This window comes from Pelophylax lessonae (assembly GCF_965119305.1).
Source record: "Pelophylax lessonae genome assembly, chromosome: 2".
NCBI lineage: Eukaryota > Metazoa > Chordata > Amphibia > Anura > Ranidae > Pelophylax > Pelophylax lessonae.
In genome coordinates, this window is record NC_138769.1 from 122,412,957 (window position 1) to 122,433,349 (window position 20,393).

The following is a 20,393-nucleotide window of genomic DNA, read 5'->3' on the forward strand; positions in this document are numbered from 1 at the left end:
TCCAGGGATGAGGAGTGGATGGCAGACCCAGCACTGTGCCAGGGATGAGGAGTGGATGGCAGACCCAGCACTGTGCCAGGGATGAGGAGTGGATGGCAGACCCAGCACTGTGCCAGGGATGAGGAGTGGATGGCAGAGATGGAGATGACAGGAGGTGTCCATGCAGAGTGCGATGTGTCAGAGCTCCTCTCCTCCTCCTCCTTCTCTCCTCCTTCTCTCCTCCTCCTCCTGCGTCTGTCTCCCATTTCCTTTTCCCATACCCCGGGGGGGTGAAGCTGGAATATGGCCCCTCCTGTTGGATGGGTTGGGCTTCGATCAGTTTCCTGCAGCCGATACACTCCGCTGTGGGTGAGCTGCAGAGATCCTGAGCACAGAGCCGGGGATCGGACCATCACAGGCGGGATACCGGAGAGGGAAGGAGGCTGCGAGGACGGAGCTCCTCTCCCCTGATCCCCGGACACCCAGCACCCTCCGGGCACCTTTCTCTGGACTGGTACCGGCTGATCGCAGCGCCCTGGCTCAGAAGGTGATCCCCTCCTCTCCTCTGAGGATGTCTCGGAAGGTGCAGAGGGGCGAGGTGTGTGCGGACTGCAGTGCCCCAGGTAAGTCAGCCCCGGCCGGCTATCCTCATCGCACAACCCGGGCTCCTCCAGCACCTCACCTGGGCCTGGCATAGGCCTGGAGAGCCAGGAGTGGGGGCCCTGCCATGGTCCAGGCATGGATCTCACCCTGGCCTTGTCCCTGGGACACCTGGCTACAATTAAAGGGACCTGTCATTGGAGATCTTGCTGTCATTGTGGTGACCCAGATCTGGAGTTCTGACATCACTGGCTGCATGCTTTTACAGGGTTAGTGCTGTAGAAATAGTAAAACCAGGCGATCAGTGCACCCCTTTGGGATTTAGGGCCCATTGGGGGTTTTTCACTCACCCAGTAATAGGCATATGTGTTGGGGACCTGGGGGCCCCTTTAGTGTCCCCCTTTTAAAAGGAGCTACTTCAAAAATTCACATTTATAGAACAAATGAAAAAGGTGAATTAACATTGTACACCCCCCCCCCCCCATTCCTGCTGTACTTACCCCTGGGGTTTGCCAAGCTGTCAGCCATTCCAGTGGTCTGGGAAATTGAAATCTCCGCTCTTCTCCCTTTTTCCCCTGTCAGCGCTTTCAGGATGGACCACATGGATTCTGATTGATCAGATCTGTCACACTGATGGAGAAAAGGGAGAAGAGCAGGGATTTCAAATCCCCGGACCACTGGACTGGCAAGGGGGGGGGGTTGACAGCTCAGCAACCCAGGTAAGTACAGCAGGGACCAGTGTGGGGAGTGTGTATGGTGTTCACCTTTAAAACTAGTAAATAACCTTGTAGTAATGGGGGTCTCTGCACTGGAAGGGTTAAATGCTAATTTTGGTTTGGGGGTACCATTAAAAAGCAGAATTACTCGACCCTATCCCTCGCCCCCTGGCGGCTGGCATTCTTCTCTCCAGCGCTTTACATTGTGGGCAGGCCCTAGGCATTTTTACATCAAATTAGAAATGATCCTTGGGTGTCCTCCAAACTGTCATTTCATACTATATTCTGAGCCAATCAGCTGCGGCCTGGGTCATTCCACCACCCTGCTACACTTGTAAACAAAGGGGCGGGTTTCTGGTGACATCAGTGCCCTTATATGGACACATGCCCATAATTAGTCAATGATGTGGAGATGAGTTTGGAGGATGCCCAAGTTCATCTCTACTTACAATGCAGGACTTCTGGTCTTGCTTTGTATGTAATGATGTATGGAGGCCCGAAGAATTGGTTTTGGGGGTTCAGTCACATGGAGAGGGGAAAGCTTTAATGGCAGCCTATATTTTTCTCTTGACAGATCTCTTTAGGTTATATATGAATGGTAAGTCCATTATATGTATATAAAATATATGTATTTTGGCAGACAGTGATTTGTCCATTTATCCGTATTACCAAATACATGTTAGGAATGCCTTTGAAGTTTTTACTTTTGGTTTCGATGAAAACCTGTCATGAACTTGGTACCTGGCACTATACCATGGGGTTAATTACCCTTTCAGGGCTGGAAAGATTTACCCCCTTATTGACCAGGCCATTTTTTGCGATACGGCACTGCGTTACTTTGACAATTGTGCGACGCTGTACCCAAATAAAATTGATGTCCTTTTTTTTTTCCCCATTTGATCACGTCTGCAATTGTATTTTTTTGCGCTATAAACAAACAAAAAAAAAAGCGGAAATTCTAAAAAAATTACTATTTATTTACTTTCTGCTATATAACCTTCCCAATAAATAAAAAAATAAAAAATCAAATTTTTTCATCATTTTAGGCCAATTTGTATTCTGCTACATATTTTTGGTAAAAAAAAAAATCCAAGTAAGTGTATATTGATTGGTTTGCGCAAAAATGATCGCATCTACAAACTAGGGGAAAGATTTGTCATTTTTATTTTTTACTAGTAATAGCGGCGATCAGAGATTTTTAGCGGGACTGCGACATTGCGGTGGACAGATCGGACACCTAACTGACACTTTTGGGGGGACCAGTGACATTACTACAGTAATCAGTAATATACACTGTTGTTATTACACTGTTATTGTAATAATGACACTGGCAGGGAAGGGGTTAACACCAGGGGCGATCAAGGAGTTAAATGTGTCCCTAGGGGGTGCTTTCTAACTGTGGGGGAGATGGGCTTGCTGCATGAACGCAGAGACCTGTGTTTCTAAATAAGAGGAACACAGGATCCCTGTGTTCATTAATGACAGACCAGTGGTCTGCCGTGTTTACAATGGCAGACCGCCGTTCTGTCTCCACAGGGAGTAATCACAAGTGGCCGGCTGATTGGCTTCCCCTGTGGCCAATGGGCTCCACGCGCCCCCCGCTAGCAGTCCTGCGAAGCGACGTACAGGTACGTTGTTTCGCAGGACAGAGCCAACCTGCCGCAGTAAAACTACGGTGGCTGGTCGGCAAGCAGTTAACTAAAACTGGAGAGTGCTAAATCTGGTGCAGCTCTGCAAAAGAAATCAGCTTCCAGTTTTTTTTTGTTTTTTGTTTTTTTTTTTTATAATCAAAGCCTAACCAAACAAGCTGAAGTTAGAAGCTGATTGGCTACCACGCTCAGCTGAACCAGGTTTTGCACTCTCCAGTTTTAGTAAATCAATACCTGTGTGTTCTAGGTAATGCCTCTGCATAGGAGAACCCCTGTAAGCAGTTAGCTTCTTTGATAGCTGAGTACATACAGGTTTATAGAGGAGGGCATTGGAAGTCTAAACTTTTCAGGACAGAAATTTGAAAGCTGCCCTTTTTTTTTTTTTTTTTTTTTTTTACTTGTTTTCAAAGTTGCAGTCTCCGGGCTATCATCCTGATCACTACTTTGTGGGTCTCTTATTTGGAACATGAGCCTGTGTATGGTGTCCAAACAGCTAATATATATAGATAGGAGCAAGAAAAATCACTTGTAAAGAGTAATCAAATCTCACTCACCCAGCGCTAAATAACAGAATTCATATAAAACGTACAAAACATATACCATAAAGGCTGAAGCTGCTGCTATAAAAAACAAATATAAGGAACAAGGTGTGACAGATCAAGCCCAGAATAAGTTAATCTGTAACACTAGCAGCGCTACCACATATTTAATAATCATAAAATAATCATCTAAAATGTCCAATAACAGTATAACATGCAATCGCTGGAGATAGGAGATTCACTAAACCCAATGATGCAGTCCAAGTTCAGGTGCAGATGACAGAAATTGGTGAGAAAGGAGTGCAGCTAGCTGCACTTCAACTGAGGGCCTCAGTTGAAGTCCGTGATGACGAAACGCGTTAGGGCGTGAGTGCGCGGTCGCCATAACAACGTGAGACGCCACGCTGTCAGTTCTGGCTTGCTAGGTACGGAGCGGTCGGTTTGGAGGACAGAGGTGGATAGGCTTTCCTTCCTATGCATTCGTAATGCCTGAATTGTTTGTGAGTAGTACTCTGTGGGGAACCGGGGACTTGCTTTTATTAGTATTTTCAATAAAATGTGTACGGAATTACACTATGTGTCCCCTGTTTTTCTTCTACCTGCATGAGTTGGTTGGCATTTGAGAAATGGAATCCCTCTGAGAGCCAAGCTGTGGGTGCAAATTTGTCCATTGGTGGAGAATACTTTTTGATGTATGCAGGCTTTTATTGATCATCGATTTGGTGAGTGTCCATTTTGATGGGGTGTCACGGGTTGATGGTGGAGGCACACTGAATATACAGCTAGCTGCACTTCTTTCTCACCAATTTCTGTCATCTGAACTTGGACTGCATCATTGGGTTTAGTGAATCTCCCATCTCCAGCGATTGCATGTTATACTGTTTATGGACATTTTAGATGATTATTAAATATGTGGTAGCGCTTTCAAACAGCTAATATGCATGTGTTTGCATAGCAAGAATAAGTATGACATCTGTGGAGCCTGCACCAGCTCTCATATTTTGTTCTGACAGATTCTCTTTATGAGAGGATACAGGGGAGCCTGGGTACTAATCAGGTGTCACCATTATGACAAGTTCCCTTTTAAAGCTGGTCATACAGGGATCTATTGTTGGCCAATCCCTGCAGAATCAACTTAAATTTGTTCAGTGGGTGACCCTGTTGGCACTACCCAGCTTGACAAAAGTCAATATTTTGTCCACCGTTTGTCAAAGGAGATGGGGCAGAAAATTCTCTGCTGAACAGTGTGTCCATCCAATCAGAGGCAGGCACCATTCAGCTATTCTGACAGCTGTGGATGTTGACTGTCGGAATACAATTGCCGGTACTGGAGATTCGTCCTTTCGCACAGTATAGGGTGGATGCATGGCTGGTGCTGGAGATTCGTCCTTTCGCACAGTATAGGATTGATGCATGGCCGGTACTAGAGATTCATCCTTTCGCACAGTGTAAGGTGGATGCATGGCTGGTACTGGAGACTCGTCCTTTCACACAGTATAGGGTGGATGCATGGCTGGTACTGGAGACTCGTCCTTTCGCACAGTATAGGGTGGATGCATGGCTGGTGCTGGAGATTCGTCCTTTCGCACAGTATAGGATGGATGCATGGCCGGTTCTAGAGATTCGTCCTTTCGCACAGTATAAGGTGGATGCATGGCTGGTACTGGAGATTCGTCCTTTTGCACAGTATAGGGTGGATGCATGGCTGGTACTGGAGATTCGTCCTTTCGCACAGTATAGGGTGGATGCATGACCGGTACTGGAGATTCGTCCATTTGCACAGTATAGGGTGGATGCATGGCCGGTACTGGAGATTCGACCTTTCGCACAGTATAGGGTGGATGCATGGCTGGTACTGGAGATTCGTCCTTTCGCACAGTATAGGGTGGATGCATGGCTGGTACTGGAGACTCGTCCTTTCGCACAGTATAGGGTGGATGCATGGCCGGTACTGGAGACTCGTCCTTTTGCACAGTATAGGGTGGATGCATGGCCGGTACTGGAGATTCGTCCTTTCGCAGTTTAGGATGGATGCATGGCCGGTACTGGAGATTCGTCCTTTCGCACAGTATAGGGTGGATGCATGGCCGGTACTGGAGATTCGTCCTTTCGCACAGTTTAGGGTGGATGCATGGCCGGTACTGGAGATTCGTCCTTTCGCACAGTTTAGGGTGGATGCATGGCCGGTACTGGAGATTCGTCCTTTCGCACAGTATAGGGTGGATGCATGGCTGGTACTGGAGATTCGTCCTTTCGCTCAGTTCAGGGTGGATGCATGGCTGGTACTGGAGATTCGTCCTTTTGCACAGTATAGGGTGGATGCATGGCTGGTACTGGAGATTCGTCCTTTCGCACAGTATAGGGTGGATGCATGGCTGGTACTGGAGACTCGTCCTTTCGCACAGTATAGGGTGGATGCATGGCCGGTACTGGAGACTCGTCCTTTTGCACAGTATAGGGTGGATGCATGGCCGGTACTGGAGATTCGTTCTTTCGCACAGTTTAGGGTGGATGCATGGCCGGTACTGGAGATTCGTCCTTTCGCAGTTTAGGATGGATGCATGGCCGGTACCGGAGATTCGTCCTTTCGCACAGTTTAGGGTGGATGCATGGCCGGTACTGGAGATTCGTCTTTTCGCACAGTATAGGGTGGATGCATGGCCGGTACTGGAGATTCGTCCTTTCGCACAGTTTAGGGTGGATGCATGGCCGGTACTGGAGATTCGTCCTTTCGCACAGTATAGGGTGGATGCATGGCTGGTACTGGAGATTCGTCCTTTCGCTCAGTTCAGGGTGGATGCCTGGCTGGTACTGGAGACTCGTCCTTTCGCACAGTATAGGGTGGATGCATGGCCGGTACTGGAGATTCGTCCTTTCGCACAGTATAGGGTGGATGCATGGCTGGTACTGGAGATTCGTCCTTTCGCTCAGTTCAGGGTGGATGCATGGCTGGTACTGGAGACTCGTCCTTTCGCACAGTATAGGGTGGATGCATGGCTGGTACTGGAGATTCGTCCTTTCGCACAGTATAGGGTGGATGCATGGCTGGTACTGGAGATTCGTCCTTTCGCTCAGTTCAGGGTGGATGCATGGCCGGTACTGGAGATTCGTCCTTTCGCACAGTATAGGGTGGATGCATGGCCGGTACTGGAGATTCGTCCTTTCGCTCAGTTCAGGGTGGATGCATGGCTGGTACTGGAGACTCGTCCTTTCGCACAGTATAGGGTGGATGCATGGCTGGTACTGGAGATTCGTCCTTTCGCTCAGTTCAGGGTGGATGCATGGCTGGTACTGGAGACTCGTCCTTTCGCACAGTATAGGGTAGATGCATGGCTGGTACTGGAGATTCGTCCTTTCGCACAGTATAGGGTGGATGCATGGCCGGTACTGGAGATTCGTCCTTTCGCACAGTTCAGGGTGGATGCATGCCCAGCTTAAGGGTAGCAAAACATGCTTCTGTTGTTTGAAAAGGCTTTAAAGGAATCTGTAATAAGAAGGTATGAATGTAGCTGACTTTACACTTTCAAAATGCTAGTTCTCTGGCTGCCATGCAGATTTAATGAACTTTCTGAATCAATTACTGAATCAATTACTGAAATAACTGCAGATCAGGAGTTCTGACTTTCTAATCTGTGTAGTGTCCAGGTCACTTTCTCAGAAAGTACTAAAGCCAGGCACCTAGCATTTTCAGAGAGACACAGGTAATGCCAGCATCTTTTTTCTCTCTCTATTCGCAGGTTTCCTTTTAAAAGTTAGTCACCTGGGGTCATTGTCATTCATGCTGAATAATTCAGCTCATGTGAATTGCTTAGCCTTGACCTATCCATTGCAGTTGTGCACTTTGTCCTCTCCTGCCCTACAGAAGTGACCTGCAGGTACATTCTTTTGTTGCGGGGAAGATTCCCGGGTCACACACTGCGTGTCCTTGTTCTGCAGCCCTTTTGTCTGTTGTGACAGTGCAGATTCGCTGTGTGCATTACACTGTGAAAAGTGAAGTCACTGCTGGCACATTGTATGCCTGATGTGTCTGTCAGATGCTGGGTATGAAAGAGCAGGCATATGGCGTCATGTCTGAGCGCCTCCAGGGAGAGAATGGATTTGTCTCGTGTCCCTAGTGTGTGTCACATCACGTCTGCATGGCTGCACCATTATGTTTAGCTCCTTGTACCCTAGCTGGTGGGGCATCTTTCTAGCGCTGACATTACTGTTCTTGTAAACTAGAAAAAGTTAATTGCAAGTTCTTTGACACAGTTTTCCTTACAAACGCTAATTTGCATTTTTACACAATGTTTACTTCGGTAAAAATAACTTCAAAAGTGAGCTTATGTGTTCATGCTAACCCTCAGGTCCTTAGTGCTTCCAATGCCTGGCCCTGGTACACACGATGAGATTAGCGGACAAATGATTGTCTGTTTTCTTTTATTTTCCTTTTCTTTTTGCATGCTAGTTAGTCTCCATATCGAAAATGAAGGGGTTTCTAACATAAGAAAATCCTTGTACGACAGAATAAATATTCGGAAGTGATGTCGTTTATTTTTGGATGAAAACTGTAATAATTAAACGAAAACCCTACTATACGAGAATAATTTTAATGCTTGTCCCATCGGATAATTTCACATGAATTGTCGTGATTGGCTCTTGAAAGTTGTATACCAACGATCAGATTATCGCACGATCAAGCAGTATTTTTCCCACGATTTTCTGATTCTGTGTACAGGCCTTAAAGCGGAGTTCCACCCAAAAGTGGAACTTCTGCTCATTTGCTTCCTCCCTCCCTTGGGTGCCATATTTGGCACATTTCAGGGGGGAGGGGGGGGGTGTAACAGGTACCTGTTTTTGACAGGTACCCTTCCCCACTTCAGGGAGACGGCGCTGCATCGCTGTCCCTCGTAAGTTTGGCCCCCTCCTCCTTCCCCCGCCGCCGAGCCAATCTGAATGCGCATGCGCATTAGGGACCCACCCATGAAGCCGCAAGGCTTCACTGCCCTGTTCCCTCATCGGCAATGGCGGCGGCAGCACCCGACAGCCGATGGAAACTGCGGTGTCGACATTGCTGGACTCCAGGACAGGTAAGTGTCCTAATATTAAAAGTCAGCAGCTACAGTATGTGTAGCTGCTGACTTTTAATTTTTGGAGGGGGAGGGGGGAGGCTGGAACACCGCTTTAAGGATGTCCTTAGATGGGCAGTTGGTGGCATCTGCTCGCCTTTTGAACCTAAAGTGATCTACCATCATGCTTGTAGCTATTCAAAAAAAGATTGTCATAAAGGTTTGCCAACAAGTTAGAAATCTGTGTGTAATAGTAAGCGTGATTGATTTTCTGACCTGCTGGGGGAGCTTTTCATGTCTTATCCTTGCTCTTACTATCAGACCACAAAATTGTAGGTTTTGATTTCATTTCCTCATGTTCTTCCATCCGTTTTCCATTTATAGTTCACTTTTCATTAATGGAATCTATAGTATAGCTCGTATGAATGGAGTAAGGGGGCGGAAAGAGTGGGCATAGTCTGAACTCTTGACAAGTGCCTGTGATGGTTCCCTTGGCTTGTATTAACGTCCACAGCACTGGAAGATTACAGTTTCAGAGGCATGGGGGAAAAGGTGACTTCGGATTTCAAATAAAACTAACACAAGAGACACTTTCCCCAAGGGACACTTTGACTGTAAGTATGTCCCTTGTGCATTTATTATTATTTATTTATTTTTTTACTAAACCCAAGGTTTTTTGAAACAGGTGCTGACACCCATCCTCTGTGCAGCCTTATTTTGTTATTTCGCCTGCATCTGCCCCAGGCAGCCTATAAAGGTGGATGCGGACACAGCTGTATATCAAAATTTGACATGCGGGAAGGAGCATCTGTATGGATCTGAATGTAGAGTATGTGCATTTGGATACATGCTCCCACTCCTGCCCACATGTCAAATTTTGACAAAATTCTGCATCCTCTATAGCAGGCATCACTAAATGGCGGACCGCCAAGCAACTCTACCCGGACCGCGGCTCCGCCACTCAGCAGCTTGGGTATCCTCTTCCAGCTGTGGCTTCCTTCTCTCGCCGCTGCCACAGCATTCGTCCATAGCATGCAGAAGGCACAACATGTCCGGACAGAGGGCGGGACATCCTTTTCAAGTTAACAAGCCAGTGATTTATTGCTAGGATGCAGGGCAGTCTTAGCAGCCAATCCCTGCCTGTTTAATATGAAAAGAATGTCCTGTCCCCTGTCTGGACATGCCATGCCTTCTATCTGCTGTGTAAGGTAGGAGGAGGATTACAGGGACAGAAGAGTGGCTGTAAATGGGACCAGTATAAAAAAAAAAAGGGGGGCAACTGAGATGAAAGTAAGGGGGCTGTAAAGAGGACTGGGGTGCTAGGAGGGGGCTGTGAAGGGGACTGAGATGCAAGTAAGGGGGGGGGGCTGATATGCAAGTTAAAGGGGGCTTTAAAGGGGACTGGGGTGCTAGAAGGGGCGCTGTGAAGGGAACTGGGATACAAGGAGGGGGGGGGGCTGTGAAGGGGACTGAGATGCAAGTAAAGGGGGGGCAGAGAAGGGGACTGAGCTGCAAGTAAGGGGGGGCTGTAAAGGAGAGTGAGGTGCAAGGAAGGGAGGCTATCATATGGACTGGGGTGCAAGGAAGAGGGTCTATGAAAGGGACTGGGATGCAAGTTGGGGGGGGGGGGCAGCAAAGGGGACTGAGGTGCAAGGAAGGGAGGGTGTGAGGAAGACTGAGATGCAAGTTAGAGGGGGTGCAAGGAAGGGGGGCTTTAAAGGGGACTGAGGTGCAAGGAAGGGGGGCAGTGAAGGGGACTGAGGTGCAAGGAAGGGGGGGGCTTACATAAAGGGTGTAGATATCTGATGTAGGGTGGGGGTGCTGTGATGGGAAGGGGGACAGAGAACATTTACATAAAAGGTAAAGGTAACACTGTGATGTAAAGTGGGGCCGTGATGTAAAATGGGGGACTTGGATGCAAAGGGGGGCTGTGATGTAAAGTAAAGTGACTGTATTGTAAAGAGGGGCTTTATTGTAAAGCGGTGCTCTGATGTAAAGGGAGTGCTGTATTGTAAAGTGGGGTATGGTGATGGCAAGGGACACTGTAATGTAAATGGGGGCTGTATTGTAAAGGGGGGTTCTGTGATGTAAAGCGGGGGTTCTGGAATGTAAAAGGGGTGCTGTAGTGTAAGGGGGGGGGCTGTGATGTGAAAAGAAGGATTGATGACACTGATGTAAAAGGGAAAACTGTAATGTAATGTGATGAAAGTCATAGCAAAAACATGAGGCTTGGTCCTCTGCTGGATAAAAATTTTAATGGCCGGACCTCTGAGAATTTAACCACTTTACCACTGTGTACCGGAGTACTACTGCAGCAAAGTAGCTCATTATCGTCTGACGACGTAGACTTACGTCGCCAGACTCCTCCCCCTGTAGGCGGCGCGCTCCCGCTGTTTTCATTCACAGCGGGAGTCGGGCCAGGGGAGGAGCAGCGGTGATCGCCGCTGCTCTGCCCCGAACGTCGGGGAATCCAGTTTGGAGATCTGCCCGCTTGTGTAAACAGAGCGGGCGGATCTCCTAAGTGACAGGGAGTGACAGATCGGAGTGTTCAGCATAGCTGAACATCCGATCTGTCCCTGGCTCACTCAGTCACCTCCCCCCCCCCCCACACGTTAGTAAGCACCAGGCATACATTAACCCCTCCCTCTCCAATAAAATTAACCCCTTCCCTGCCAGTGTCATTTTTACAGTAACAGTGCATATATATAGCACTGATTACTGCAGTAATGTCACTGGTACCCCCAAAAGTGTCAAATGTCAGTCAAGGGTCCGATCTGTCCGCCGCAATGTCGCAGTCCCGCAAAAAAAATCACAGATCGCCGCCATTACGCGTTAAAAAAAAAAAACACCAAAAATGACAGAAATCTTTACCATAGTTAGTAAACACAATAACTTTTGCGCAAACCAATCAAAATACGCTTATTGCGATTTTTTTTTTTTTTTTTTTTTAACCAAACATATGTAGCAGAAAACAAATTGGCCAAAAATTTAAAAAAAAATTGGTTTTTACATCTTTTTTTGGGGGGAATTTCATATAAAAAAATGTTAAAAATATTATTTTTTCAAAATAAACGCTCTTTTTTTGTTTATAGCGCAAAAAGTAAAAATCGCACAGGTGATCAAATACCGCCAAAAGAAAGCTCTGTTTGTGGGAAAAAAAGGACGTAAATTTAGTTTGGGTACAGCGTTGCACGACCGCGCAATTGTCAGTTAAAGTCGCACAGCGCCGAATCGCAAAAAGTGGCCCAGACGTAAGACAGCAAAATGCTCTAGTGGTAAAGTGGTTAAATTAAATACCCCTGCTCTATAGGCTGTCAGTATGCAGCCCTGGGCAGATGCAATAACAAAGGGAGCCTGCATATAGTCATTGCCCATCTGAAAGAAGCCTTAGGCTTTAAAGGAGATGTAAGGGGCCATTACCATTCAGTGGAGCTACCATCCTGATCCTAGCCTCAATGTTCTTAAAGCCATAAAGTTAGCAGTCCCATTTTTATTTTTTCAAGGTCTGTGAATTGGGTATCTGGCAAAACCTGCATTGGATATCTCTTATAATTTAAACTTCATTACAGATTTACTTTGGACAGCAAACAAAACTTTTGAAGAAGTAGAGTGAGAGAGATTGGAAATATACTCGGTTCCCTCAACAATAATTCTTGATCATGCTTTTCAGTAGTACCCCATTTAATAAAGAAGTATGGGATTGTAAAAAACAAAAACCGAATACTTGCCTACCTTATGCAGCATCGATCTGATGCTACAGCTGTCCTCCGCCACCTCTAAGTTTGAGAACTGAGCAATTACATGACCACTGATTGCTCAGTTCCCAGGTCCTCTCTGAGCAGAGAGCGGTGACTGTAATCACCTCTCTTTGGTCTGACCTTCCAGCGTTCGCTGGAGCGCCGGGCTGTGGAGGGGGTGGGAGCCACTGGCTCAGGCTGAGCCAGCTGCCGGTCAGGAATCTGGGGGATCTCAGCATTATTGTTGGGATCCTCTTAGAGACCAGGGGAGGTCTGTGATGTCAGCCGTCGGCGGACTTTAGCCAGCTAATGGCTGATTCTAGGTCACAGGAGTGCAAAAGTAAGTGACCTCATGTGACCCACATGAGAAGTATAGCAAAACGTCACTTTCAAGACCTCTTTTAGACCTGTGGTTTTCCATATTGTTTGTATATTACCAGATGATGCAGCAATAATAGGTTGTGGATTGTTAGGTGGTGTTAGGGCCCAACTATCATTCTGCATCTCATAAAATTGTTTGAGGACCAAAACAGGGCTTCACCAAACCAAACAGATCTTCTATGTCCTCCGGGCTTCCAACACCATACACTTTATAATATACAAAATACTCTACTCCTAAACTTGTCTCACTGAGCCTTTAGAAATGGTTAAATTGTGGGGTGATAAACAATCAGATAGGTAGAGGGAAGCGCAGTAGCAGAGTGAGGTGGGGGTTCACATGTGTGGCCACAGGTACGTGACTGGGGTCCAGTGCGTCTCTGTTCACCGGTTCAGGAGCGATTTAGGTCCGCATTTGTGCCTGAATTCGCACCTGAACCAGACCCAAAAACGCACAGGACCCTTCTGCAATCTGGACCACACCCCCCGGATCTGTGTGAATCGGCTCCATTGAGAGGCGGTCACACTCGCCTGTCATGCGAATTGAATGCGGAAAAACCCTGCATCCAATTCGCATATATGTGAACCTAGCCTAATATGTATGCCTAGGGCAGCCTTTCACAACCTTTTTTTTTTAAATTGAAGGAACCTTTAAAATAATTTTAGGCTTAGCAAACCACTGATAATTATTACTGCATCTACAGCTCACAGGACATAAGTGTGATGGTCAGTAGGAAGAATGTTCCATACATTTGTGGTCATTGGGAAGAATTTCCCCGCACACTTAAACTCCCCGCCAAATCCCGTTACAGTTACAGATCCATAAGAAGAGCATTGTTTTCAGTGGGTACTCATCTACAGCTGGCCATACAAGGTTTAGCCAGAAGGCTGAATGAAAAAAAAAAAACTGAACTGATTCCCCCATGCACACGTTCAGGGTGGCTGGAGGAATCCTCCCTGAAACAGATTGCAGAACGCAGTACAATTGCCAGAATCGCATCTCATGGGTGTGAACACCTATGCAATGTGATTCAGGTGTGGCTGGCAGAAAAAATACTTTTACACCATTTTGCATGTGATCTGCATAGAAATACAGTGCGAATCGCATGCAGTGTCTGAAATCGCACCACTGTGAACCTAGCCCAAAGCAGAAATTAAAAGGTCCTCTGCTCTTGCAGACACCACCAATAACTACTAGGTTAAAGAAAATAAATTAGAAGGAAGTAAGTTATATGCCTGATACACCCATGTAGGCAAATTAGATGTGACTGGGAAATCTCTTGGGTTTCTGGAAATGTAGAAGATCCAATATCACTAAAGAAGTCACTCTAATGCTGTGCAGGAGTACATTTTTGTGAGATTTGGGATCTTCTGTTTCTAGGATCTCAGGAGAAGCCTACTGACATCATCCACTTTTAGGTGCGCTCTTGAAAAGCTGGATTGTAAAGTGAGCATTTTTAGTGTGGTTTTTTTTTTCTTTGGCACCTGGCACAAAGTGGAAGAAGTCAATTAAAAAAAGTTTATGGTGCTGGTGTTAGGGGGATTAAAGTAAACTTGGTTCTTTCCTCTGACTTGAGGTTTGCTCTGATTTGATACAGGAGGAGCTTAATAATACCTCAAGCAACTGAAAAAGGGAAACGTCCATTTTCCATACTCTCTGCTCTTCAGAATGACTTTCACTAACTCTACAAGTGCTCTTTAGTAAATGAACCTTATATAGCATTATATAACCGCATACCTTGGATCAATGGAAATATGACTTTGTACTGATAGGTTTTTCCCAAAGTCAGCAAAGTGTTTACTGCCTTGCTCTTGCTTTGTCCTATTACAGCCTTGTGCACGTGCCAAGCTAATTATGACTATGGCTATAGAGAACAATGGCAGCCCTCATCTTCACCTCTGTGCTTGTCTGGGACAGAGAACCTTTAATACACAGTTCAGTCTGGTATTAAAGGTGATAAAGGCAGCTCAGGGTTCTTGTAAATCAATATTGCAAGATTTACTAAAACTGGGGCACTAAGAATCTGGTACAGCTGTGCATGTCTTGTTTGCAATAAAAGAGTTTTACATTCCCATACAAGTTTATGGGAAGGCAAAACTTGCTCAAAAAAACACGCAGAGAGACCTGGCGCTGTCAACTGACATGTGTAACGACCAACAAATAAAAGATAAACGTTAATCCTCAGGGGTGCTGCTGACCCACACTCAGTCCCAATGAGATAAATTACACAGAGTAAAGTAGGATAATAAGGCTCCATTCACACCTGAGCGTATTGTTTTCAGCTGTTTCCTTGGGCTTTTTTTCAGCCGTTTTCCTTGGGCTTTTTTTCAGCTGTTTTCCTTGGGCTTTTTTTCAGCCGTTTTCCTTGGGCTTTTTTTCAGCCGTTTTCCTTGGGCTTTTTTTTTCAGTCGTTTTCCTTGGGCTTTTTTTTCAGCCGTTTTCCTTGGGCTTTTTTTTCAGCCGTTTTCCTTGGGCTTTTTTTTCAGCCGTTTTCCTTGGGCTTTTTTTTCAGCCGTTTTCCTTGGGCTTTTTTTTCAGCCGTTTTCCTTGGGGCTTTTTATAGGCATTTTTTTTTTTTTTAGGCTTTTTTCAGGAGTTTTTTGCAAGTGTTTGGAGGAAGGCATTGACATCTAACAACACTTGTAATCTGCCAAAAAAGAAGCTCATGTACTTTTTTGAGCGTTTTGTTCAGGAGACAAAACTAGGGATGCACCGATCCGATATTCGGATCGGATATCGGCGCTGATATGGCCATTTTAGATGGATCGGGGGATCGGTAACATTGACCGATCCACTGGCCGATCCGGTTTTTGCTTGGTAACGGCTCAGCCATCCCTTACTAGGTGCAGTAGTAGTATGGGATGGGAACCGCTACTTCCTGTATAGGTCCGGCTCACAGGCGGAGTGATGAACCGTACACATGAAGCAGCAGCTTTGCTCTGTACTGCAGCCGCTTGCTTTGTGTGTAGCTCAGGATCGGTTCCAGTATTGGTATCGGCGATTTCACAACGCCAGATATCGGTATCGGGTCCAAAAAAGTCGGATCGGTGCATCCCTAGACAAAACGCTCATATGTGAACAGGGCAATTGAAATGAATAGAATTTTGCTTGTTGGGCGTTTTGAGACTTCAGAGAGGAGTGTTTTAAGAGCTGAAATACGCTCAGGTGTTAACAGGGCCTAAGCGCTCCACCCGACCAAGGACATAATATGCTTTGAAGACTGAAGCTGCAAAAGTCTCAGTTTATTAATGAAACCATCACAATAATTGATCCGAATAATAGAGGATGCTGGCCACCATGTGGAACAACATGGGAAGAAATAGGCAGTACCTTTTAGTAGAAGCCAGTGCAGGTGACAATTGGCTATGGGGAAGATGAAACCCCCTGCAGGGGATGTGGTGGAGACCGGGCCTGGCAGAGGCTGGTGAGGAATCAAACGGGAGGAAGCCGCATTGGTGAACGAAAGCCCAGGAATGCCGTCCTACACTAGGGAGGCCGTACATCGGCTACTCCTGAAAACCGCAAGAAGCACTGGCGTCTCCTGTTGGGAGGAGTCAGTGTGGGTGACAGGGTGTCCGCCTCCCCTTCCTTTCTTTTCCCTTTCCCCTTCTTTTCCTATTTAAACTCTCTGTTCTTAACACCAACTATAGACCTGAAGAAGGCCCCCCCCCCGAAACATGTAGTCTGTCTCTTTGGCGTTCCTTTCTTTTACAATAGCTGGCCGCCTCAACATTACATCTACATTGCATTGTGGGGGATACTTGCACACCTCAGCCGGCTTCCGCCTGCCCAGTGACGTTATCTCCCAGCGCAGAAGCGGGACGACAGTAGCAGGAGACGCCAGTGCTTCTTGGTGATGCCGCTTGCTGTTTTCATGGAAGTGGCCGATGTACTGCCTCCCTAGTGCAGGACGGCACTCGTGGGCTTTCGTTGACCAATGCGGCTTCCTCCCATTTGATGCCTCACCAGCCTCTGCCAGGCCTGGTCTCCACCACATCCCCTGCTGGGGGTTTCATCTTCCCCATAGCCAATTGTCACCTGCACTGGCTTCTACTAAAGGTACTGCCTATTTCCTTCTATGTTGTTCCACATGGTGGCCAGCGTCCTCTATTATTCGGATCAATTATTGTGAAGTTTTGCACCTTCAGTCTTCAAGCAAGTTATGTCCTTGGTCAGGGTGGAGCGCTTATTATCCAACTTTTCTGTTTGTGTCAAAACTTGCTCAAAGCAGGTCAGGAGGATGTCCACTACAAGTCATATATATCTATCAATGAGATCAGAATCCTTTCTAATCAATGTCAAATTGATGCTGTCCAGCCAGGCCATGAATTAAATGGTAAATAACAAGCGCTCAGGATAATCATGTGTTACTTAAGTGATCAAATGGAATATGAGTCCATAATAATATAAGGAGTCCATAGAAAGTAATTGGGTATGTAAGCGTGATCACTGATGGTGGATAAAGTATGGATCACTTAGGATGAGGCAGCTCTTCTCAGAAGTGAAAGCTAACTCTGGAAATGGATGTGCAAAAAACAGAAAAGCGCCTCTAAGTGTAATACTTTATTGCAAAGGAAAACAACAATGACAATACATTGTATTTGTATGGTTTGACAGTTTGGTTGACTGCACAAGCGAATGTGACAGTTAGCAATGCAACGGTTTTCTGAAACATTAAATCAGCGGATTTACTTCCGCTTTGAATTGCAAGAACATATGTAACCTTATTGTAATCCTATCTCCCAAGTACTTACTACCCTTCATCTGCTAAAGACACCACTTCCAAGCAGTAGTTGCCAGACCAGGCTGGGATTTATAGTTCCATGACAGTAGGACTGCCTCGGGCTGTTGGATTCTCCCCCTGCTCTGAAGAAGGCAGCAGGTCTGGATGGAATGACATTAACTAGTTTGCTAAATGGCTTCAAGAACCGTAACTGGGAGCAGTCTTGACATTGCTTGCGGATGACATACTGCTAATGCAACCCGGCAACAATGACTGGCTGTCCCCGTTTCCCCAAAATGTTCCAGTGCGACAAAGAAAGATCAGAATGAGCTGTGACCTGAGTGAAGCGATTGTGCCACAGTGTGGAGTAGAAATAATTGCTGCATTGTGTCCCAATACGCCTTATGTAAGAACCTGCAGAGCACTGCAGAACAAGGCAATGAAGGCTTGTACTTTCAACAACCACAATTAATGCCTGTTTTTATGGCAATATTGCCAAGGCTTTGCCAAATATGACACAGATTTCTTGAATATTCTATCCCTCATGAAATCCTACCTGTTAAAGGGAAAACACTACACATTTTGCGTTCTGTCAACATCTGGTTGGTCACGATCTGCAGCGTTGTCACAGTAAAAATACTTGCATTACCCATAGCCGGTATTTCTGCTTCTTGTGTTCTCTGTTATAAGCTAAGGCCTGTTTGTACAGGTCGATCTACTGAAAAGTTCACGGATTAAAACTCAGGTTAATAAAGAAGAATATGCTGAAATAAGTTTTACTGCAGTATCTAAAATGTTGACCCGCCTACAAGATGGACACCTCAGTTGTGCATTGATGATGAATATACTTTTAATTAGCACTGCAGACCTAATGGTGGCTGTGCAATCAAAAGCTCAGTTTACGCTGGGGACAGAGGGGCAATAGGAGCAAATTGCTGATTCGTATTTCTACTGCCCCCTCCCGATTGCTCATCTCCAAATTGACATGGCGGCCAAAGGAACGATTTGCTTCACAGTGCAGCAGTTTTGACTCAGCATGTCAGGTGTACAGAGGAAGCACCTTCTGTCATACTTGCCCAATACCACCACTAATGTAGCTCAGGGGTTCAATGTAAAATTTCCCCTGTGATAGAAAAAAAACCTCCAGAAGATTGATCTAACTTCTAAGAGATATGCAAGAGTCGGCAATTTCGCCTCCTGAATGCGTGTAAACTGGCGGTCAACTGCAGTCTTTACCACTTGACCTCTGACAGGTTTTACCCCCTAATGACCAGACCATTTTTGTGCTATTCAGTAGAGTGCTATTTTTACTGGAAATTGTGTCGTCGTGCAATACTGTACGCAAGTAAAATTTTATATAAGTTTTGCACATATAAGTTTCTTTTGGTGGTATTTGATCACCACTGGGTTTTTTATTTTTTGCTTAAATGAAAAGCCAGAAAATTTTGAAAAAAAAAAAAAAAAAACCCCCCAGAAATGTTCTACTTTCTGTTATAAAACATATCCAATAAAATCTAATTTCTTAAGTTTAGGCCAAAATGTATTCTACTACATGTCTTTGGTAAACAAAAATCCCGTTAGTTGTATATTAACCTGTTTGTGTGTCAGGACAGTACAAATTCCCCCCAAATGGCCCTTTTTGGAAAGTAGACAGTCTGGGCTATTTAGTAAAAGGCATTGTGAGTTTTTGAAGTTGCAATTTTTTGTCCCAATTTTTTGGAATATGAAGAAATGAAATATTACAAAAAAGAAAATAAAAGGTTTAACAAATTTTGAATAAAAAATAAATTCCTTTTTTACAATGGTGATCACTGCAACAGAAATGTTTTGAACTGTCATGAATGGGTTACATTCATAACAGCTGTAATTACTAGTGATCTGTGATTGGCTACAGCTAATCCCATGGTACAGGGGCTGTGATTGGCCAGGTACCATGTGATAGCTGTGGGCCAATCACAGCATTACTCTTGAGGAAGCGCTGCTTTGTTGACATTGTGATTACATGATCGCAAAACAATCACATGATCCCCTGGCTGGCGAAAGTGGCCGGGTACTGTGATTTAAGTGCAGCATGCTCCATTTTCAAAAAGAACAGGGTAGTGCAACACCTTGGTGTGAGCTGAACTTTTTAGAAACAATGGATTTCCCCTTTTTGTTATTGCATTGGGCTTGACAAATTAGAACAAAAAAACTCCTGCGCTTGAGTGGATAGACTATGTAGTGGGTATAGTGTCAATGATGCCCTGTCGTACAGTGGATAATTCTTAGGTAGCCTGGCTGCCCTCTAGGACTGGGGTTGTTCTGACCATACTCCAGAAAAAGAGAAGAGAGAGGGCGCATTGGCCTAATGCATTATCCAATGTATTTATTAAAGAAATACTGATAAAAACATATAGGTGTCTACGCACAAACAGCAAAATAGTAAAAGCTCATCAGGCCACCTAAGTGGCTGTACGCCCATGAATTGACCGTGACTTCTGACCGAGGGAAGGGGCCCTGTCCAGGACTCAACTGGCTAATGCGCTTCGAAGGATCAGCCTTCTTCAGAGCCTCAAAAAGAGAGTTTCAGAAGGTCGGTCCATCAAAACGCGTTAGCTGGTTGGGTCCTGGACAGGGCCTCTTCCCTCGGTCAGAGGTCGCGGTCATTCACGGGCGTACAGCCACTTAGTAAAAGCTCATCACCTATTTCACTATTTGTGAGCAGACATCTAAATGTTTTTATCACTATTTCTTTAATAAATGTATTGAATAATGCACTAGGCCACTGCGCCCTCTATCTTCTCTTTTTCTGTTGCATTGGGCCTACACTGAGCAACGCAGCCTAACGCACATGGTGAAGAAGATCACTTTGCTACTTCCTGATTTAACATCACTCCTTCCTAGGTCTGCTCCCAGATCATTGGATAGTGATGATGACATTGATTTAGGCTAAATCCATACCATGTCAGAACATTTATCTTGTATTTACACTGCTTAAATACACTTGAGTTGATGTGCATTAACTGCAGTTATGTGAATTTTTT

The 20,393-nt window shown here is 45.6% G+C and overlaps 1 protein-coding gene across 3 annotated transcripts in view; it reads left to right on the forward strand.

Moving 5' to 3' along the window:
* Positions 1-272: 272 nt before the first annotated feature.
* GIT1 (GIT ArfGAP 1) overlaps positions 273-20,393 on the forward strand; it is a 280,050-nt gene continuing 259,929 nt past the window's right edge. For 2 of the 3 annotated variants that reach the window (XM_082245240.1, XM_082245241.1), the window contains exon 1: positions 274-602. In XM_082245240.1, the coding sequence (XP_082101366.1) occupies positions 551-602 (52 nt within the window). In that variant the 5' untranslated portion in view covers positions 274-550. Of the gene's footprint in view, positions 603-20,393 lie in introns of all 3 variants that reach the window. The other variant, XM_082245242.1, reaches the window with a different exon arrangement.